Below are 22160 nucleotides of genomic sequence, written 5' to 3'. Positions count from 1 at the left end.
AGCTTCCCTCAGATTCACTTTCTCCCCTTCCATACTCTGAGCCTGCGACTGCATAAACAGACTCCCTTCTGCCTAGCCTCTGGTTGCTATTTGCCCAAAGCAGAAGTTCAGAATGTAGGAGGAGAGTAAAGTCAGGGTGTTTACTTGGACACCTTCCTCTGCACCAGGTAGGCACTGGCTGTTCCTCCTCTGAAGGTCACAGCTCCTGCCAGGAAGCCCCCCTTCAGTTTCTCCTTTCTCTCAGGGTTCTCTAACCGTTCTTCTCCTTGCACCTCCAGAACTAGAGACCAGGGGACAACAGCTGTCATTAGCTAACAACACTTCTCCTTTCCTTGTCACTCTCCCTTAACCCTGCCGACACCCTTGTAAACAAGATTAATAAAGTGCCTTTATTAATCTCATCTCAGTATCTTCATTTGAGCGTGCCATCTGTTTTCTGCTGAGACTCAGTGGATACACATATTGTGCAATTAGGAGGAGAGCTGGAAAGTTGGTGGACACAATGTTGGACGACCTCACTGAGCTGAAAAGCCACACTAGTGAAGCAACAGTGGGAGTTGCAATGAAAGTGACAACCACACAGTTGCTTTGCTTCCACCTTTCCTTCACTCACAGAGGAAGGAGCCTGAGCTCGGCAGCAGGACACACTCCAGCTCCACCATTTACTACCTGTGATATGAACCTCTCTGGTCCTCAGTTTCTTCATATGCACAATGGGTAGAATAATGCTTCCCTTACTGAGCTGTTTAAAGATCCAGGGAGATAAATAAAAAGAGAACCTAACTGTGGTAGGCAGAATAATGCCTCCCAAAGCCATAATCCCTGGGAATCTTTGAATATGTTACTTTATCTGGCAAAAGAGACTTGTGGGTGTGATTAAGTTTACAGACCTTAAAATGGGCAGATTATCCTGGGGTCCTCGAGGGACCCAATCTAATCACTTGAGTACTTAAAAGTGGAAGGGGAGACAGAAGAGCAGTCATGGAAATGTGGCAGAGGACGGGGAGGCAGTGGAGGCAGGACAACAGGAGAATACTGTGATGTTACCTGAAGCAGGCCTGTGGATGCGAACCCACCAAGATGGCAGCCAGAAAGGAAATGGGGACCTCATCCTACAGACCCTGAGTTCTGCACACTGCCTGCATGAACCTGAAAATGATTTTCCCCCAGAGCACTCAAAAGGGAAAGCATCCCAGACAGTGCCTTGATTTTGGCCTTGGGAGACCAGAAGCAGGGAAGCCACTGGACTTCTACAGAATTGTGAGATAATAAATGAGTACTGTTTAAAGTCCCTAAATTTGTGGCAATTTGTTCTGGTAGCATCAGTCAATAAATACACTAGCATGGCAAGGTCTTGGTGCATAGTGTGTGTCCACTACACGTATGTTATCTGTCCTCAAAGAGGAGAGTTGGGCAAGGTACAAAGATGCCTTCCCAGGACCTCAAATATGATGTACTCTCAAAAAAATACACCTGCTGTGATTTTACAACTAACCTAGGAGCTGGCTTTCTCTAGTGCTTTCCAGCTGTCATGAGTATGGGCCCCCTACCTGAGCAGCCTCCAGTCACAGCAGCAAGAGGAATAAGAAGTGCTGTGCTTCTCCCAATTGAGGCAAAAAAAGCCTGGGCACAGTGACATCCAGATGGAAATTCACATGAGATCCCACTGTCATCTCTCTGGTAGGCTATCCCCTACCTGAAACCCTCAGTCCTGCCATCCTACTACTTAGAGGCAGTTTCTGTTTCTAAGATTTTCCCCCAATTGAAGCACAGGCTAGGAAGGAGATCATTTCCTGCTGCTGAAGACTTCCTTCTGTTTCCCTAAGCCAAATCCATCTTTCTAACTGCATGTCAGTATCTTCCATCTGCCTGACCATCTAAACCCAGTCCTTGCCTACTGAGCACAGATATTCGTTGCTACACTGCTTTATTTGGTGGCTGGGGCAACTATGCTTTAGTAAGTGGCTCCAGTTGAAACAGTATCCTAGGACACTGGGCCCTGAGCCAGGTATCTGAGATGTGGGTCTCTCCATGTTCAATCACCAACAATGTGTACAGAAGAGCGTGCGGATTACAGGCTACCCACAGGGCACGGACTTGCACCTCAAGCTTGAATAAAAATTGTAGACACTTGGCCAACTCACAGTGCCTCTTCAATGTTTCAGACCAGCAACTGGTGATCCTTCAGATAATAATTTTTGCTGTTCTTCTAGGAGGCTCATCTCACTATAAGAAGATTGTAATAACAAGAGCTAATATTCATTGTGTGCTTACTGTGCACCAGAAACTACACTATGTAGCTGTAAAAATGTTAATATTAAATTCTCAAGGCAATTTAAAGAGTTAATTTCTATTATTTTTATCATCTAGTTTTAGAATTGAGGAAAATAGGGCTCAGAAGGGTTAAGTGACTTGTTCAAGGTTAACCATAGTACATAGCTAAAGCTGAAACTCGAATGCTGGCTAGCGTGTTTCTATATACCACATATTACACTGATTCTCTTGGTTGAGCCCACACACACACAGAGCTTTTAGGTATTGACCACACACTGTGATAGACCCTGGAAATACAAATATACCCAGGGAAAATTTCATTTTCTCCTAACTAACATGATAGAAGAGACAGATATGCACAAAGAAATATATAGATACATTTTATTAGCATCATAAACACAGTGCAATGGAAGAAATAATTAGATGTTATAGGGTGAGAAGAAAAAGTAGGAAAAGGAGGACAGGAAGATAGACATAATCAAAAGAGACGGAGACAGAAAAGTATCACGTATAATCAGGGACAAAGTACTCATTTTCCATCTTTCCCTCTGTTTCCTCAGCACTGAAATGGAGGCCATAATACCCATTCCAAGGCTGTTATGAAGATTAATTTTGGTAATAAGTTGAATGTGTATTATGTCTGTTCAAAACATTCTAATATGCATTAATTACTCTCTCACCTTCCAACCAAGAAACTCTTTATGTAAAGATGAGCTCAAAATCCAAACAAAAATGCTTGGAAGTGTTAAAAGAGAAACAGAAATGTAAGGTACTTAGATACTGGAGAAAGGAGCACAAGAAAGGAGCACTGTGATGATCTCAGAGAAAAGATTATCAAAACTAGGCAGCTTGCTTTGGATTCTGTCTCCTAGAATAGGACTCCTCTTGCTGCACTTTCAAAACACATCCCAGCTAGATTCCCCAGAGCAGAGGTGGTCACTCAGGCGGCCTCTCATTCACCTGACTAGAGATTACTCCAATTCTGCACAAAGCTACATTTAGTATGTAGCCTCAGCAGCTCCCAGGGCAAAACAGAGCATCACTCCAAGTCTACCTCCCAAGGATGAGGACAGTCCCCTCCCACTCACCCTTCCACTTTGGGGGGTGTTGGTTAGTCTCAGAGACAGCTGACAGCCGTATTTAGCCAACCAGCTGCTCTGTGATACACCATGTCCAGAATGTTCCAAGTCTGGTGGGTGATTCTATTGTATCCGCATAAGCAGTTGGAGGAGAATCCATCAGTCCCTTTGATAGCCTCAGGGTGTCAAAGCTGCCATTCAAATCATGCCCACCATGATTATTAACCATTGTTTTAGTGAAGTATGTTTTCCTTTCCTTTTTTAATCATTTAAAAACAATCAAATTTCGCTAGAGCAATGCTTGTCTCAAGTCACATCAACACATTTATTAAACCCCTTCTGTTTGCCCAGTTGAATAGGAAGTCTTAGAAGAGGAAATACTTAAAACACTGTCTGATTTTAAAGAATTGATAAGGCTGTGGGAAAGAGGTTTACGTAAGAAAACCATTACACAGTTACATAGTATATAATGCACTGCTACCGAGTGTCAGAGAGCAGAAATTTTGTTTCCTGGATTGTATTACTTGGGGATGGGGTGCAACGGCTGAGAGGCCATGGGTAGAGGATTCGGAAAAGCGGGATATTGTGGTGGGAAGTTGCTCTCTTTTCCACCAGGTAAGAGAAAAACAAGCCGAGGAGCTGCCAGGATAGTAGCCCCTTAGGGTAGCCACCAGAGCCTGACTCTGTGACAAGAGTTCATTATTTAGGATAAATTTGCAAGTAGTTTTAAAAGGGCGTCGCTTCGGTTTGATTGATGTGGCCTGTGTAATCCAGTGAGATAGTCAAAGACCTTGTTAATGTTATGGCTTGGAGCCACATTTTGAATCCATTTTTCCAGCAAGAGCGGAGAGTGGAGGGAGGACAGTGGGGCCCAGGGCGGTGGAGGAGCAGGCAGGGGACCGCGGGGAGCGGCGGGTGCAGCCAAGCCCCCTGAGAGTGCTGGAACACAAGCCCAGCCTCCAGTGGCAAGCGGCGACGCGGGCCGGGCGCGGGGTGGTGGAGGGGGTGGTGGAGGGTGCGGTGGGGCGTGCCTGGCAAGTCCGGCCTCAGTCACTTCCCGGTCTCGCCGAGCCGAGGGACAGCGTGGTACGACTCCACGAATGAGGACGACTCGCGTCAGCAGGCGCTGCGGCGGCGCGGGCGAGGGAGAGTGCGCGTGCGCGGCTTGCGAGCGCTGGGGAGCGAGTGTGCGGAGCGGGAGCTCGGGTGCGCGCAGAAGCCGGAGCTCGCGTGCACGCGGCCGGGCATCCTGGGCGGTGGGTCCTGCTTGCGACAGGCGGCGGCACAGGGTCTCGACTGTGACGGAGGTGTTTGCACCAGACGAGGGCGGCGGCGGCGGCAGCATCGGCGGTGGCGGCGGCAGCAGCAGCAGCAGCAGCAGAGGGCGCGGAGATGTGGCCCCTGGTGGTGCTGCTGCTGCTGAGCTCGGCTTGCTGCGGTGAGTGGCCCCTAGATTCTGGCTCTGCGGATCGCGCCTAGTCGCCCCCGCGGCGCCCCCGCGGGCGTGTGGGTTGTGCTCCCGCTCGTTCCGCGGTGCCCTGGAGAGGGTGGCCGGGGTGCTGGATGCGGTGGCCTTGCACGCCCCGTTACTAACGTGGGAGGGCCCCACGGGTAATGAGGCGTCCCCTTCTTTCCTCTTTCCCTCCTCACCTTCCCATGGGTGACAGCAGGGCTCATCTCCTTCCCGCGTTCTCCGCCTCCAGACGCACACACCAGGGAAGACTCCAAACCATGCACCTCCAGCGCAAATTAACTGTAGAGAGAAAGGGCGCGATCAGAGGCGAGTGGGTGGCAGCTGTTGCGGTCCCCCCTCTTTCGCACCCCTCTTCCCTCCTTAGTGCTTCAATGCGTGGGGATGTAGGAGGGAGAGTGTGGGAGAGCCCGGGCCTCTTGCGATGGAAGTGCGCATTTTGGTGAAGTCTGCAAGACGGGTTTTTGTTTGTTCATTTGTTTTGTTTTTTTCCTATTTGCCCTCTCACTTGAGCACAGAAGTCAAGGAGACATAATGGATACAATTAAGTTTTATTTACAACCCACCATTTAATCAGAAGAATCTTCTGGCCGCTTAAAAAATATATATTAAACCCTAGAAATAGGCTTCCTGGAAACTCTCACTGTCCCCACGCCACAACAACCACTTTAATACGGTCCAAATTTCACATTCAAGTTTCCCCGCTCTATTTTGGGAAACGTTTAACAGTAGTATAGATTTCGCTTGAAATACGAGGATGATTACCCCTAGTCAAAACGTATTTGCAGCTAAGTGAGATTTGGTGTTAATTCCACCCCGATAGCGTCTTGGACGCTAGGCTTTTAGAATCTATTTAAGAAAAAAAGAAAGTGCTTCGTAAAAACTGAGGAAGGAATAGGAGGGTTTTTTGTGGCTTCTATAGGTAACGCCTTTTGTGAACTTTTTGTATGATTCAAATTGAGTTTGAATAAAAGTTACATGCATTTGTTATATTTAATTCTAGAACACTAAACTAATTAGAACTTAAATGGATTATTAGCTTCACTGTTCCATTCATTAAGGTTTGTGATTTCAGCTGCTTTCAAGATGCTCTTGAGACCCTGCTTACCACTTTCCCACTCCCTGAATATCCTAGGATGTTGGAACTTAATAATCATTGTATCTATTTTCTAAAGAGTTGACATTAGATAAAATAGTGTTTTCTGTCACTATCATCAGTGATTTGTTGTTATTACTATAAAAATTGCTAAAATAATAGTGCTTTCAGAAACCTGTCTTCTGATCAGAAAGCATGTTGAACCAGATTATAAATTTGTGATAAAATATCACTAAATCGTACTGTAAGCTTCAAAAGCTAATCTGCAGAATAAAAACTATAGATCCTGTACTGCTTTAAAAACAGGGATCCTGTTTTCAAGTAAATTAGAAAGAACTGCTAGAATGGTACTAGGATAGGAATTCTGTTAGGCCTCCTTTAGTAATAGTTAAGATTATGTATAATTAACACTTATTCACAACTAATATTAGTGTGCTCAAGTCCCTATAGAGTCATAGAATTGAGACTTTATGATATTTTATTGTAGTTAGCCAATAACTTGAAAAAATAAAAAACAGAATAGAGGCATTATGAATTTGGGTTCTGTAAGTGTTGAATATAAACAAGGAAGTGATAGTATTTGCCATAAAATACAGTGGATTTTTGTGTGTGCATTTAATATTTAATTTTAAAAGGATATGTTTGAGTAGATATTAGTCTCAGAACACAAGTAATTCTAAACCAATATATTTGAGAGACTGAATTTAGAATCCAGAATGAGTAAGAAAGCACATGAATTTGTACGTTAATTTATACTCGATCTTTGGTTTTGCTTTCAATTTCTTGTACATGGTAATCAAAGGGCATTTCCTGGTAGGCTCTACAGTATCAGTTCATCTTTGCAGTAAAACAAGTTATCAAAAATGCCCATTTGATGTAATTACAGGCAAACTGTAAGGCCCTGTATTGGCTTACAAGATACAGAATGAATTATTATGCTCCTTTCCTCCCCTCCATCCCATATGTCCAATTGTACTTTGTTTAAAAGCACATCAGCATTTCCAGTGGGATTCACAAACTGGTAAATAAAACCTTACTCAAATAATGACAGTATATAAACTGTTAGTGGTTGAATCATTTTTCAAAGTGATTTTGAGATTGAGGGTACATATGATTAAAAAACATGTTTATTGTCTAAGACTAGTAGTAATTTGGCTTGCGTAAAAGAAAATGTTTTCTCCTTAAAAATATTATTTTTAAACAGAAGTTGCCATTTTAAGGAAGTAGATGCCTATTTAAAGTAGTTATGGATGGGGCCGCCCCAGCAGTCTGGAGGCAGTGTGTCAGAGCATCACATGCAGTGTCTGCCATCAGGGTATGGCTCATGCTGTTGTCGGTATTTTGGCAGATGTTTTATCTTTGTCACTGAGTTGTTAATGGAGATTTGAAAGGCCAGATTCTAAAGATGAGACTAGGTGTTTTTTCCAAAATTGATAAATATTCTAAATCCAAACTTATCACTTACATTATTAAAACTAAGTCTGTATTCTTTCATGTCAGTCCAACTATTGCTAGTATAGGCATTGCTTTTAATACATTAATGTGATTTTTGTGACACAATTTTCATAAAGCCATTTCCCCATCTTCTAGGTTTTTACTGTCATAGCTTTTTATACAAAATAAAAAACTCTACACTTTTATATATTATGTCTCAGCCTAATATAATGCACTGTTGGGTTGTCATAAAGCTACTTTGACTTGTACTAGTACAGATATGTTTTCTATGATAAAAGAATAAGAATAGTAGTGTAGGATCAATGTTGCTGGGCTCATTGTAATACTGAAGTAAAAAATATAGAGCACCAGGAAATTTGATTCTGACAGACCTAGACTTAAAACAATAGAACCTGGATTTTCTCTCTTTGTGTTTGTGTGGAGAGAAACAGGAATTAGAAGCTACACCCTTCTCTGTTTCGTCCCATATCCACAGAATAGTTGTATTCGACTCAGAATCTGGTCAGCCACAGGATTTGAGAATAGTTGTATATATTTGAATACATGTCACACTTACGGGTTAAAAGACAAGGCAGGGAAATTGGCAAGTGCAGGGTCTGTCAAAATTGCTGTTTTTTTTTTCTTCCTGTTTCAAGCCAAGTATGAGCCCTTGCTATGCTCCAAGCACTTTACAAGGCCTCTTGGACAAAGAGACAACTTTCAGACCATGTACCCCTTAATAACATAAAATGTAGTTTATAGATGGTAGGGATTTTTTGTTTTTATCCTTCAGTGGTACTTAATGTGTTTTAAATGCTTGATAAGGCCTTAACTCTGTATGATGCTGATTTTAAACTGCCCTTCTCCCTGTAATTCTAGGTCAACCACTTCAATTCTTGTAAGGCCGCTTCAAAATCTAGTGAGGGCTTACTTTGAGCCAGAACTAAACACTTTGTGCACATGCCCACTTTATTCCAGTCCTTATTTGATCTCTATTGAGGAGAGATCTGACTAAATCCTCCTTTTTTACTGTAATTCTAACCCAATTTGGTTGGCGGCCCTAGTTTTCATACCGGAGTCAAGGTCTGATGGCAAACAATTCACTTCTAGCAGGTATCTTTACTCACCAGCTTTGCTTCATTTACCGTAGTGACTGCTGGGCCTTCTTACCCCATTCCTAAACATCCATTTTAAGCAGATAATTAACTTCCTACTCTGCCACAAAAAAAGTATGATGCATGCTCATAATTATGTAGGCTCTCTCAACTTCCCTCCCATCGTTTCTAAAGTCATCTATAAAATCTTAGGTAACCTTTGTCTCTTCATCCTTTCTCACCCAGTTTCGGAAGTACGCCTATTCACCCTTTTAGGGAAAAGATCACCTGTCCACAGCTCTTCCACTTCCACCATCTTGGAGACCTACCCAGCTTAATTCATCAGTCTCGTATCTTAGATCCTTCCTTTTCCATTGTTTCTTTCACCTGAGCTTGCAGACATGCTCAGGTTTTATCCCATATTAAAAACGAACAAGCAAGAAGAACCAAAACAGATCTTGCCCTTGTCCCTGCCTCCACACTCCTACCATTATCACCTCTCTTTCTGCTCTCTTAGACTCCCATGTTTATTGAGAGGATAATTGCCTCTTCTTTCTCCCCTGCCCATTAACTTCACAAATGCAGTCTGACTTCTGATCTCACTAGTCTGTTGACATTGCTGCAGATAAGGAAGCTAATGTAATTTTTAATCTAGAGGCTGTTTGTACTTATCCCATTTAACATCTGTCTTGTCCATATCAAGACCTTTCCTTGATGTCTGCACTGGAGTTCTTTGCTGCCTCACCTGCTTCTCCCACTACTTCACGCTTCCTTAGTTTATTCCTTTTTAACTATTTGCTCCATGAACATTGGTATTCCCCAACATTTAATTCTCTGGTATTTGCTCTATTGCGTTGCAAAGACTCTCTGACCAATCTTGCTTATGCTCCTGATTTCAACTATCAGCTATATATTCTTGGTGATTCCCAAGTCTTTGTAGCTCCAACCTTTTTGCTTAAACCTGGATCCATATATCCTGGGATCCATTGGAAATCTGCATTTCATTGTACCACAGGTACTTTAATACTTGGTCTATTAAATATTAAAAGAATATTTCCCCCCAAATCTCCTAAATATTATCTCTCTCTAGTTAATCTACAATCTAACTGATTACCCATACTATTTTGGTTAACAACTTTAACTCTTTACTCTTCTTTCCTCTTACTTCCCATATCTGATTTACATTGATTTTATATATGTATGTATGTATGTATGTATGTATTTATTTTACTATACTATTTGGCCTTCTCTCCAGTTGTCATCTATCTGGACTATTGCAATGATCTCTTAGTGGGCTTCCCATTCTTATCTCCCTTCCTGTCCTCAATTCACCCTTCATATTGCTGTATTCATTTAAGTGTAAGTAAATCTGAGTGGTTTGCTGTTACTTATTTTATCAAGTCCATACTCCTCAAAATTATATTCAAGGAAGCCTTTTAGTATTTCTTAACCATCTTTCCCAATCCCTTTTTCTAAAGATCACCTGAATAATCATCTGCTGCCAGTTATTCATCCTCTTTATTCCTCTGTACATGTTATTATTCTCCCTAGAAAGCCCATCCTTCTCCATAGCACTCCTGCTCATCCTTCAAGACCCAGTTTAAACATCACCCTCTAGGGAGATCATCCTTTGGTACAGTCGTGATTTTTAGGAACTCTTCCATCTCGTCTGCAACTAACTTGAGATTTTCTATTGAAATACAGAGTTTCATGATTCCATAATCAGGTTCTAGAAGTAAGAAGTGGAGGATTCTCTTGAAACATGGAAGCAAAATGAATCCTCCCTGATACGATTTTTTGATATTTCCTTTTTGAGGATTCATACTTTATGTTTTTTTTTTACATTCATAAAGAATACCTTGAGTTCTATTTGCTGGACCTTGGGTTAAATCCATAGGATACCAAATGAAGACATTGTTCTCCCTTTTCTACCTTTTGAGACTGATGGGGGGACCAGTTAAGTCTAGCATTAATACAAGATTCAGTAATAAGGGTAGTGACAACACTTGGGTAGGGGATGATGGGAGCAATAAAGAGAGGATAAGTGCAGTTGAGTAGTGGCAGAGAAGGGTAACAGGATTAAACATCTCAACTGTCCTTTAGCAAGAAGAGGCAAAGTGAGTCAACTCTAGCTGCCATGTATTGACCATTTGCTATGTATGTGAAACACATTGTGATGGGAACTTCATGTTCCTTATCTCATTAAGTCTTAACAAAATCTCTACGAAGTATATACTATCACTATTCACTTTAAATATATGAGGAAACTGAGGTGCAGAGGTTAAAAAATTTGCCTAAGGTTATATATCTAGGAAGGACTAAGTCTTGAACCAAGGTCTGACTCCAAAGTGTGTGCTCTTACCTATATACCCAGTGAAGGATATGGGCCTTTTTGGGCTGGGGGAATGTGTGCAAAGGCGTGGATATGGAAGTACATATACACATTTATGGGATTTTGAGGAGGTCATTGTGATTGGACTCTGGTTTGGAAATGAGGAAGGATAGGAGGTGGGGCTAGACAGGACCTTGGAGGACCCAGTTTGTATTTCATATTAATACACTTAGAATGTACCCTGAGAAAAGGGGAGGGTGTTGTTAAAGTATCTTAAGCAAAAGAGTACACATTTACATTTAGAACATTTATTTTTGGGAACTGTGGAAAATGCACGGAGGCTGGGGTGGGGAAATGTTGAGACTGGAGTCAGGGACCCATGTAAATGGCAGTAGTTCCAGGCAGAAGTGATGAATGTCTAATTCATTCATAAAGCAGACATTGGATTTAGGAACTATCAAATAGGCCAAGTCTACCAAAAATTCTCCAGGGCTAAAAAAGAGGAGAAAATCCAGTATAGTTCTTAGGTCTAGGTCTGATTGACTAGTAGATAATAGAATATACATTAGGGATGTGGGGATTTGGAAGAAGGGTAGGGAGAAGGTGAATTGATTTTTGGACATGTTGACTTTGAATTAAAGGTAGTATGTTCAAGTAGAAATGCACAGTGGACAATTGGCTTTCCCAGGTCTTAAGGAGAAAGGTAGGACTGGTTAAATAAGAAAAAAATGTAGGTAATTGCCTTGGCTGGTGTGAATTAGTTGGTTGGGGCATCATCTGGTCTACCAATAGGTTGGTTTGATTCCCAGTCAGGCCACATACCTGGGTTGTAGGTTTGATCCTGGGTTGGGGCGTATATGGGAGGCAACAAGTCAATGTTTCTCTCTCACATTGATGCCTCACTCTCTCAACTCACTCTCTCTTTTCCTCTCTCTCTAAAAATCAATAAACATATTTTGTAAAAATTTTTAAAATGTGTGTAGGCAGTTAAAATCATGAAGTATGGGAGAATATTGAAGAAGGGAAGGCAATGCTGAATATGAAGCCTTTAGAAACACTAATATTTATTGTGAATCAATAAATAGTTTTCAATAAGGAAGCTGGCATGGGTAAACTAAACAGTGGAAAGAAATTTAGAACCCAGAGACATCATAGAGACCAGGGGACAAGAGCAAGAAAGAAGCTGTCCAATGGCTCAAGAACTATATAGAGAAGTTAAGGCAGAAAGTGAACCATGCATATTTGATTTTTCACAAGGAATTATTGGTGACTTTGTCAAGAGCTATTGTGAAGTAGAGGTGGAGAAATTGCAGCTATGTGGCAGATATTTAAGAAATGAAATGGAAATGAATAAATGTTTTTAGGTTATTTTAGGATGCTAAGGAAGAGAAAGACAAATATAAGAGATTGTTAAAAGTTGGTGAATATTCAAGCACTTTTAAAAATGTTTTTAAAAAGCCCTGGCTGGCGTAGCTCAGTGGATTGAGCGCGGGCTGTGAACCAAACCATTGCAGGTTCGATTCCCAGTCAGGGTACATGCCTGGGTTGTGGGCCACATGCCTGGGTTGCAGGCCACGGCCCCCAGCAACCGCACATTGATGTTTCTCTCTCTCTCTCTTTCTCCTTCCCTTCCCTCTCTAAAAATAAATAAATAAAATCTTTTAAAGATGTTTTTAAAAAACCTATGTAAATGGAATAGGGGGATGTGGGAGGCCAATAATCAACTAGGGAAAGTCCTTGAGAAGATTGATGGGTGTGGAGGCAGAAATGGAAACTTGATCTCAGGTGAAGAGATTCATTTCTGAAGAGAAGCGTGGGTGGGGGACAGGTGTGGGTTGTTGGGGTTGCAGGTGAATTTATAGCTGGGGAGTATTTGAAGCTTTTGGCTTCTCATCCGAAGGACTCAATTTCAGTTAAGAAGTAAGGAGAGGGCTGCTTTGGAGAACATAGGATAAGTCTTGCAGCAGGAGAGTGATTTAAGAGCTGTTAACAAAGGAGAGAAAATTTACATGGAACATGTTTTAAAAGATTGAAGACCACCCAAATAAGCGGGGACTAGGACAGTTTTCTGTTGTTCCCTGGGTAGCAACATACGTTTTCTTAGAAACCTGTAAGACTGATTCCTCTCCTGCCCTTCCAGAGCACTTTGTTCATACACGAAGGGTAGCACTTATCTACCCTTGTGTTATAAGAAGTACATATCATCCTCCCCAGTGAGAACTGTAAGCTTTTAAAAGACAATTCATACTTTTTTTTTTCATCTTTGTATCCATACATCCTGTCACAGTGTTTCAGGTCAGGTAATTCTCAGTAAACGTTGGCTGCAGTTTTTAAATTTCTGAGCTGGACCTGTGGACTGTGTCTACCATATATTGAGCCTTCTCGGCAACTACATATTGTCTGTTTTCAGGACTGTGGAATGAGAGATGCTCTAGGTTGGCAATCTGTATTAACAGAAATTGTGAAAGGCCAATAATTTGGGCATTTAATATAAAATAATCTTCCCATTTAAAAAAAATTCATGGTAACTCTGCATCACTGATGCTCATATTTATATCTTCCTATATGATTTAGACTGCTATAAGCATATCTTGATTATTCAGAATTTCCTCATTCATTTTAATTGTCTGTGTTCCCTTATTTGCTCTCTATATTTCAAATCTTTACTTTGCTCTTCCATCAGAATGCAGTAGGCAAAAGAGAAAACCCAGATCATAATTTTACTATGTAACCGTGATTTAATTAAGTGTTTTTAGAAGATAAATTTGTGGTGAACAGCAGGTAGAGTGACGTTTTTGGACTACCCTTATTTATTATTAGTGCAAGCTTTATTCAGGTTTTGGTTTATCCATGTCACTTTTATTTGAATTTTATTGACAGCCTTAATTCTTTTTAAATTGCTTCAGCTATAAGATTTTTTTTACTACAGCAAATAATGCAGTGCAATTAGTACTTCCTGTATTCTGTAGAAAATTCATTCACTGGGCATGAGTTATGAAATTGTGAAGTGTTTGGTGACCACTTTTCACTTACATAGAGCCTTCTAAAAAATGTTCACTAGGATAACTGAGCTCCTTACTTGTATCTTATTAAAGGATAATTTTTATTTTTATTTCTTTATTAATTTATTTTTTGATGAGGCAAAATATGTAATGTATTTACAATCTAAAATAGAGTGCCAGTACCCTTGCTATGATGATATACTTGGGGAAAATGCAGAGAGGATATGAAATTTTGCCTGTTGAATTCACGCCCTTTGTCTTCTTATTATAATTATAGAACTATACATCCACATAGGTTTTTTTTAAGTTTCAGGCTGTGCCACTAACATGATCTCTCACAAAAGATATCACATGTATTTGACATTTTTATAGCACATTTACTGTGGCTCCAAGGGGCCAAGTACTGGGTTATGATTCCATTCCAACTTCCAATGGCCAATTCTAGGGGTGAGTTTCCTGTTGGATTATTTATAACCAAGGAATTAAATGACGAGGTTTGGAGGGCCTTGGCCTAACTTCGAATTACTTTGCAATGACTACAATAAATATGGAGTCTTTAGAATTCCTTGACTGTTCCATTTGGTAGAGTCATCAATCAATTTTTTGGATAACATTTTCTTCTTATAGGGTAATTTTTAGAAAGTAATATCTTGACTCAAACAAATATAAAGTGAACATGTGTCAAAGATTTTATTTCATGCATTAATAAGCAAACCAGCAAGATGGTAAGACCATCTTAGTTTTTAAAGAAAATTGGAAGAACAGACACATTTATAGGCAATCAGGAATGCTGAAATGAATTTGTGAATATATGCAAATTGGTCAACATCCCTTTTAAAAAGGGACTTTTGTAACTTTTAAAAATCCTCTCTTCCACCAGGTGGAAATCAATTGCAGAACAAAGTTTATTTGTATCTCTAAGAACATGAATTATTTGCATTAACATCGGTTTTCTACAACTTCAAAAAGTTGTTAAATACCTCAGTCAAACATGGTGAAAGGCACAGGCCCCTATAGAATCAGAGGTTCCCAAAGGACCTGTTAGACAGTGCCCCAAGCTCCACTGAGGAGACGCTCAGAAGTCCGTTTGTCCGTTTCAAAATTGTTCTCCATATTTTCTGACTCGTTTGCTCTTTTCTAATTCCAACATCACAGCCAGCCACTTTTCTCTCCTTGTTGTATACTATAGGCTCCCTCTCAAAGCTTCCTTCTCAGGGGAAATAATTCAGAACCCCACAGTTTTGAAAAATGCAATTGGAAGTCCAGGTTTAGCCTGGGGCCTCCTAACATTTGAACGACTAGAAATGTAAGGAACTGGGAAGGAGTGACTGTGGATGCCTACAAGCTTGGTTCAGACTGCAAGTTCCCAGAAAACTCATATAACAGTTCACACCTGCCAGTCAGGGAAGGTCTGTAGGTCATTCATTACATGAAAATGCTGTTGTGCCTAGTTTTTATAGTATTACCCTGTGTGTTAATAACGCAGGATTGTTTGGAGGGTGCTTGCCCATATGTTTTTCTCCTTTGATGCTCGACATAATTCTACGAAGTAGTCTGGTGTTCATTTTTGATCCTCTTACTTACAGAGAGTAAACCAAGACATGGAAAAGTTAAGCAAATTGCTTAAGGTCACATACTGAAAAGTGACAGATAGGACTTGTGCTCAGGCTTTCTGAACACTGTCCAGTTCATATTTCACTATGCATCCTAGCTCTCGATTTAATGGACATTCATTCAGTAATGTGTTCCTTGAATGACATCCTATGCCCCTGATTTTTATTCCCAATATATATAGAAGGAAGAAATCACAAGGATGAACTATTAGAGTTGACATTTTATTTATATTTGTTGGTGCTTTATTTTTTGAGGGAAAAAAACAACTTGTTACTTTGATAAAAGTGTTGGTAAATGGCTAAAAAATGTGGAAAACAATCACAATTCCTTCACAGTCTTACACATTTTAGATGAAAGATGAGTGATTGCATTTACTTTCTCATTCCCCACTTTCTATGACAAATGGTAGTTTATCCTATTGAGAAGAGTTAGATAGAATATACCCTATTTATAAGCAGTATCTCTTCTTGGTTTTCACTTGTTTTTTAGCTTTATTTTGAGGGGTTTATGATTTCTAAGAGGAAGGAATACTTGTAGTAATTCATTTGGAAATTGTTCTATAGTTTCAATGAAATGTGGGGGTGAGAAAATGCCTTTTAATTGTATATAATCCTTTATAATACTGGCACACAAAATGTCTAATGCTGTCTGTATTTTGCAATGGGAAAATAGCCACACAGAATATTTTTCCTCCTTAGCTTTCTAAGACTTTCCATCTTAATGGAAAGATGTGATGTGATTTATCTGATTTACTTTTTATATTGAAGTACAGAATATCTCGCCACATTTCTTCGAAATGCTACATAAAGATAGAGATAAACTTCATATCAGTTTAGCAAGTTCTATTTGGAGAAAGTGTATAGAAGTTGAGACTGAATATAATATTTGGGTTGATTTTCTCTTCAAAAATTTCCCATGGTAAGGACAATATTTTTCTAAATACCTGAGCAAGCAGTAATGGTTACTTCAAAGCTCTGGAAGCTAGATACTTGCATGTTCCAACAGAGGTTCCTGAATTTATTCCCAAGATGTATGGTAATGTGTACTTTGTACTACTGAGAATGAATAAGGAAAAGTTACAGTTTTGTTTACCAGCTGTGCATGTTTATATTAAAATAATTTGTTTCTTTTTTTCACCTTGCCTGTCTTCTCTCTGTAGATGCACTGCTTCCTTAAGTGAACAGTTGAATCATTGCTCTTTAGCTTAAGGATTTGTAGCGTATCTAAGATATAGTATAGAATTCTCTAATAAAATGAGACTATTTGTTTTTTTTTTCTAGGTTCAGCCCAGCTAACATTTAATCCAGTCAAATCTGTAGAATACACCACTTGCAATGAAACTGTCGTCATCCCATGCTTTGTTACTAATGTGGAGGCAGCTAGCCTTCGAGAAATGTATTTAAAGTGGAAATTTGGAAAAGATTGGATTTTCATCTATGATGGAGAGAGAAATTTTTCCAACCACAGCCCTGGCTATGAAAGTGCCAGCATCGTGAAACCTGCATTGCTAAAGGGCATTGCATCTTTGAGGATGAATAACAAGGATGCTGTCCCAGGAAACTACACTTGCGAAGTAACAGAATTAAGCAGAGAAGGTGAAACCTTCATAGAACTTAAATATCGTGAAGGTAAGAATTCTATAAAAGCTTCCCTGTCTATTAGTTGTCCTGTAGCAACCTGATGCTATTAGACATGGGGTGAAATGGGGCAAAATGGGGCTGGGAACTCCTATGAATCAAAAAGTAGGCTATTAACAATAAACGTTTATGGAGTGTTTAGCAGCTTTAAGATCGAGTTTTATCTTATTTGCTCTTCTGCTTCTAATAACAAAACTCTTTGCTGTATATTGTATGGTTCTCAAACTTTTGGTCTGAGAACTATTCTTTCAGCGTGAGTAGTCCTGAGGTCATCCACTCTGTGTTTCTGTTTGCTGCTATCAAAAGTACTTTCTTTTATGTGATCAATTTTCCAGGCTCCTCCCAATTTAGCTATTTTTTTTATCTGCACTTTGTTCAAGGGTTGACAAATCCAAGCCATGTTCCAGCTAGGAAGAATCGATTAGAAGGAGAATCAAGAGATTAAAAATCAGGCTATAATAATGTTTCCTTGAGGTTTCCTATGTTTAGCCTTGCTACAGTGTTCTTTTTTTGGGGAGTGGGGATCGGCTGAGATGTGGAAGAACTAGGGATCCAATGTAATTAATTTGAATTCAGCCTTTGGTATAGCGCCATGATCCTGCCCATTCTTCACAAACTTGGTTTGGTGAGTTTCATAAAGCTGTAAAGTTAGCTGAAGTAAACAGTCTGCTTTCTTATATATTCCTTGCTGTACCAACTGATTACTTTACCTACAGATAGGCGCATGCTGGCTTTCTGCTTTGAAAGCTCTATTTAGAACCACTAGACATATTACTGATCTCAGGATTAGACAATTTTTTGAGAACCTCTGCTTTAGATGGCATCAGACAGTTCAGTTTGCCTTCCATTCTTTCCCTTACTGCGTAACAGGCACGTCAAGACAACAAATATGGCCCAAACACCTCCATCTTGGCTGGAAGTCTCATTACTTTGATATTAAGTTGAGCTACATTTTTTTTAAGTGAACTTTTTAGGAGGGGTCAGATTATTGAGTCATATGCACTGTGAGAGACTAGAATTATATAACCTAATATCTAGTTAAAATTTTTCTGAGGGGAATGTAGTTTCATAGGAATGAAAAAATAAATAAACAGGGGAGTGGCAATTTGAGAATATAGTGTAGTTTACTGAGAGGAAAATTGATAAACTCAAGAGACTTGAAAGGCCAGAAAATGGATGGGAAAGGAGTAACAATATCTGAGATAAAGACAAAGTTTATAATTTTATGTGTGATTGTTCCATCTTTGTTTTTAAAGTACTCTATAAAAATATGAACTGTGCTTACTTTGGGGGCCATTAAAATGAGAAGGTGTTGTTTTGTTGCAGGGAATGTAAAAAAATTCTACCAGAGGTCTCAGACATTTGGCTTTACACCCATTTTTATTTTTTTGAAATAACTAATAGAATCACAGAAAGTTTCAAAGAAAGAAGAGAGGTGCTGTGTGCCCTTTACCTAGCTTCCCCCAATGTTTACATTTTATATAATGGTAGTTAAATGTCACGGCCAGCAAGTACACAAAGATACAATGTATACACTATGTAATTACCATCACAATCCGGAGATTTCATTGACACAAATACCTCCCTTATGCAACCGCTTTATAGTCACTTCCTCCATTTGTTCGCCATGTCTATACTTTTGTCATTTCAAAAATGTTATATAAAACCTCTTTTAAGGTTTTATTTATTTATTTTTAGAGAGAGTGGAAGGGAGGGAGAGAGAGGGAGAGAAACATCAATGTGTGATTGCCACTTACATACCCTCTACTGGGGACCTGGCCTGCAACCCAGGCATGTCCCTGACTGGGAATCGAACCGGTGACCCTTTGGTTCACAGCTCACACTCAGTCTTCTGAGCTACACCAGCCAGGGCATATGTAACCTTTTGAGATTGGGTTTTTTTTCACCCAGCCCGATGCCCTTGAGATCCATCCATGCTGCAGCATCATGTATCAGTACTTTGTCTTCTCCCCCTTCCCCCCCATTCCCCATCCCATGCACTGAGTACTATTCCATGGTATAGAGATGTCACAGCTTGTGTAACCATCTGCCTACTGCGGGACATTTTCACTGTTCTCCCTTGTTTTTGGCTGTTATAATGAAATTGCTGTAAACAATCACGTACGAGTTTTTATGTGGACATAGTCCTCATTTCTCTGGATAAATGTACAGAAATACAATTACTGGGCTGTATGTAACTGTAGTCTTAGTTTTTAAAGAAACTGCCAAACTGTATTCCAGAGTGATTATTCCCTTTATATTCTCATCAGCAACATATAAGTGATCTAGCTCCCTCACGTCCATGTTAGCATCTAGTGTTGTCACTGTTTTGTACCATTTTTGACTGAAAAAAAAATGAAACTCCTCTGCAAAAAAAGGTCAATTGAAGCAGGGCTTTCCCATCCTTTGAACTTTGGGGATTAAGCAATAGAATCCATTTTTACCATGTTGTGTGTTTTGCAAATATTGGCGTAAATGAGAACTAGAAATTGCTTAATAGAGAATTCCTCTTAATAGAATGTAGATTAATGGTGGCCATTCTTTGTTCCCTTTTGGGAAGCACAAGGAATGACTCTGTGGAAATATTATTAGTGAGATATAGTTTTATATGCATCTAGTACCCATGTAGAGTACCAAGGAAAGAACATAGAACTAATTTAAGAAAACTTATGTAGGAAATTCACCCTATCTGACCCTCAGTTTTTATCTGTAAAATGAGGATACTATCTTCATTACAGAATTTTTTGAGATGTAAATATATTAATCTCTTTCTTACTTTAAAATGATTTATTACTGAGTTCTGGCCTAGTAGCTCAATTGGATAGAACATCCTCCCTGATATACCAAGATTGCCAGTTTGATCCCTAATCAGTGTACACACAAGAATGAACCAGTGAATGCATCAATAAGTAGGACAACAAATCTCCCTTCTTCCTTCCCTTTTCCTTTCCTCTTCCCCTTCGTCCTCCTCCCCCTTCTCCTCCTCCTCCCCCCTTCTCCTCCTCCTCCCCCCTTCTCTTCCTCCTCCTCCTCCTCCTGCTTCTCCTCTTCCTCCTCCTCCTTGTCTTTCTCCCTCTCTCTCCCTCCCTCCCTCCCTTTCCCTCACTCTCTCTCCCTCCTTCTCTCTCTCTCTCTCATCAACAAAGATTTATTGAGTATCTACTGTGGGCCAGGCACTGTACTAGGCACTTTGAATTTGAATTTAGTGGTGACTAATATATGATACCTGCTTTCAGTGAAGTGGTAACAGTACAAATAAGAACAGTAAAGTAACCTAACATTTATTTGAGTAGATGCCACATACTTCAAGTATATTGTATCCTATGATCTCAGTAAGAGATCATATGATATCTCGAGGAGACAGATATAGGTCTTACCATTCAAAAAAAGAGAGATTTAGAGCACTTGTTCAAAGTCAGAGTCTTGGTCAGAATTTTAATGTAGATCTGTCTTCAAAACCCAGTATTTTTTTAACCATGGTATATAGTTTCCATTCAGACACCTTGTTAACAATCAAATACTAAAGGTAAATAATAGTTATAAACTTAGAATCTTAAGATTTTACATTTTGCCCAAGCAGGCTATTAGGATTTTGTTTAAAAAGGTCAGTTCAAGTACAGCACAGTTTACTGCTTCCATCTTTGTCAACATGATATATACTGTGTTCATAATGTTGACATGAAGGCATCACAAGATCCTTATATTAGTTTTCTAGCACTGCATAACAAATAACCATCAAAAAAAGCAGCTTAACGCAATACCCATTTATTAGCTCACAGATTTGTAAATCGCAGTTCTGGTTGAGGTGTGGCAGGGCTCTAAAATCCAGGCGTGGGCCAGGCTGTGTGCTCATATGGAGGCCGGGGTCCTGTTCCAGGCTCACATGATTGTGGCAGAATTCAGTTCCTTGTGGCCGTAGGACTGAGGGCTGTGTTTCTATGCTGGGTGTGTGCTAAGGGCTTTTCTCCGTTGCTAGAGGCTGCCCCGTTCCTTGCCACATAGCCTCTTCTGTACTTAAAGCCGGCAAAGGAAAATCTCCCACTTATTGAAACCTTCTCACATGTTGGATTTCTTTTGCCAGGAAGAGCGCACACCCTTTTAAGGGCTCAATTGATGAAGTTAGCCTTCTCCCAAGGACTATCTCTGTTTCTTAAAGTCAGCTGATTGAGGACCTTAATTACACCAGCAAAATCCCTTTTGCCACATGACACAACAATCAGAGGAATGAGATTCATCCTACTCACAGTCCCACCTCTCCACCAAGGAGAAGAAACTATAAAAGGCTGACTGCAGCAGGCAGAGATTTGGGGAGCCCCCTTACAGTTCTGGGATTGATTAAATAACTGGAATTATAGCTAAGATAGTACCTCAAAAAAAGCCATCACAGCTGGCTGCTGTGGCTCAGTGGATTGAGTGCTGGCCAGCTACCCTTTGGTTCAATTCCCAGTCAGGGCACATGCCTGGGTTGCAGGCCAGATCCCCAGTAGGGGGTGGGTGAGAGGCAACCACACGTTGAAGTTTGTCTGCCACTCTTTCTCTTTCCCTTCCCCTCCCTCTAAAAATAAATAAATAAAATCTTTTTTTAAAAAAGTCATCACAATCCTAAGACATCAGGTAAAACTTTGGCTTGAATTTTAGTGTTGTAAGTTTTATTGTGACCTTCTTTTGTGGGAACTGGTGTTCTCTGTGTTTGTGAGGGTTTGCGCCATGCAGGTGTACTTTGGAGGTGTTGAGGGTTTGGTTCTGGACCACCCCAATAAAGCGAGCATCACAATAAATCAAGTTGTAATCTTTATGCTGGTGGAAGGTTTTGCCTCCAATTTGTAGAAAAACACAACATCAGTGAAGCGTAATAAGTGAAGCATAGTTAAATGAGGTATGCTGTATGTATTTGAAGGACAGGTACACTTGATTGATTGAAGTGATTTCTTTAGTTTTTTGTGTTATATAGTGATAAGAAAAACAAAGTACTGGGTTTTATAATACGTAGGCTTGGGAGCAAAAATTAAACACTCATCCATATACCACACTCTCTTACTCCTACTCCCTGGCTCTTTCACTAATATGGAGGGTCCCTTCCTGGGAGCTGCCTGCCTGACCGGGGACTGGGCCAGAGAGCGGCACAGC

General features: G+C 40.2%; 1 protein-coding gene across 5 annotated transcripts in view; it reads left to right on the top strand.

Annotated features, from left to right (window-relative positions):
- Positions 1 to 3830: 3830 nt before the first annotated feature.
- CD47 (CD47 molecule) overlaps positions 3831 to 22160 on the top strand; it is a 52922-nt gene continuing 34592 nt past the window's right edge. For 2 of the 5 annotated variants that reach the window (XM_045850761.1, XM_045850756.1), the window contains exons 1-2: positions 3831 to 3968; positions 16677 to 17024. In XM_045850761.1, coding sequence (XP_045706717.1) covers positions 3908 to 3968; positions 16677 to 17024 — 409 coding nt within the window. In that variant the 5' untranslated portion in view covers positions 3831 to 3907. Of the gene's footprint in view, positions 3969 to 4437; positions 4792 to 16676; positions 17025 to 22160 lie in introns of those variants that run through there. The other 3 variants (XM_045850760.1, XM_045850758.1, XM_045850757.1) reach the window with 2 other exon arrangements.

The sequence above is a fragment of the Phyllostomus hastatus genome, unplaced genomic scaffold (genome assembly GCF_019186645.2).
Source record: "Phyllostomus hastatus isolate PE091 unplaced genomic scaffold, TTU_PhHast_1.1 phas_contig_86, whole genome shotgun sequence".
Classification (NCBI taxonomy): Eukaryota; Metazoa; Chordata; class Mammalia; order Chiroptera; family Phyllostomidae; genus Phyllostomus; species Phyllostomus hastatus.
This window is presented reverse-complemented; position numbering and strand designations above follow the sequence as displayed.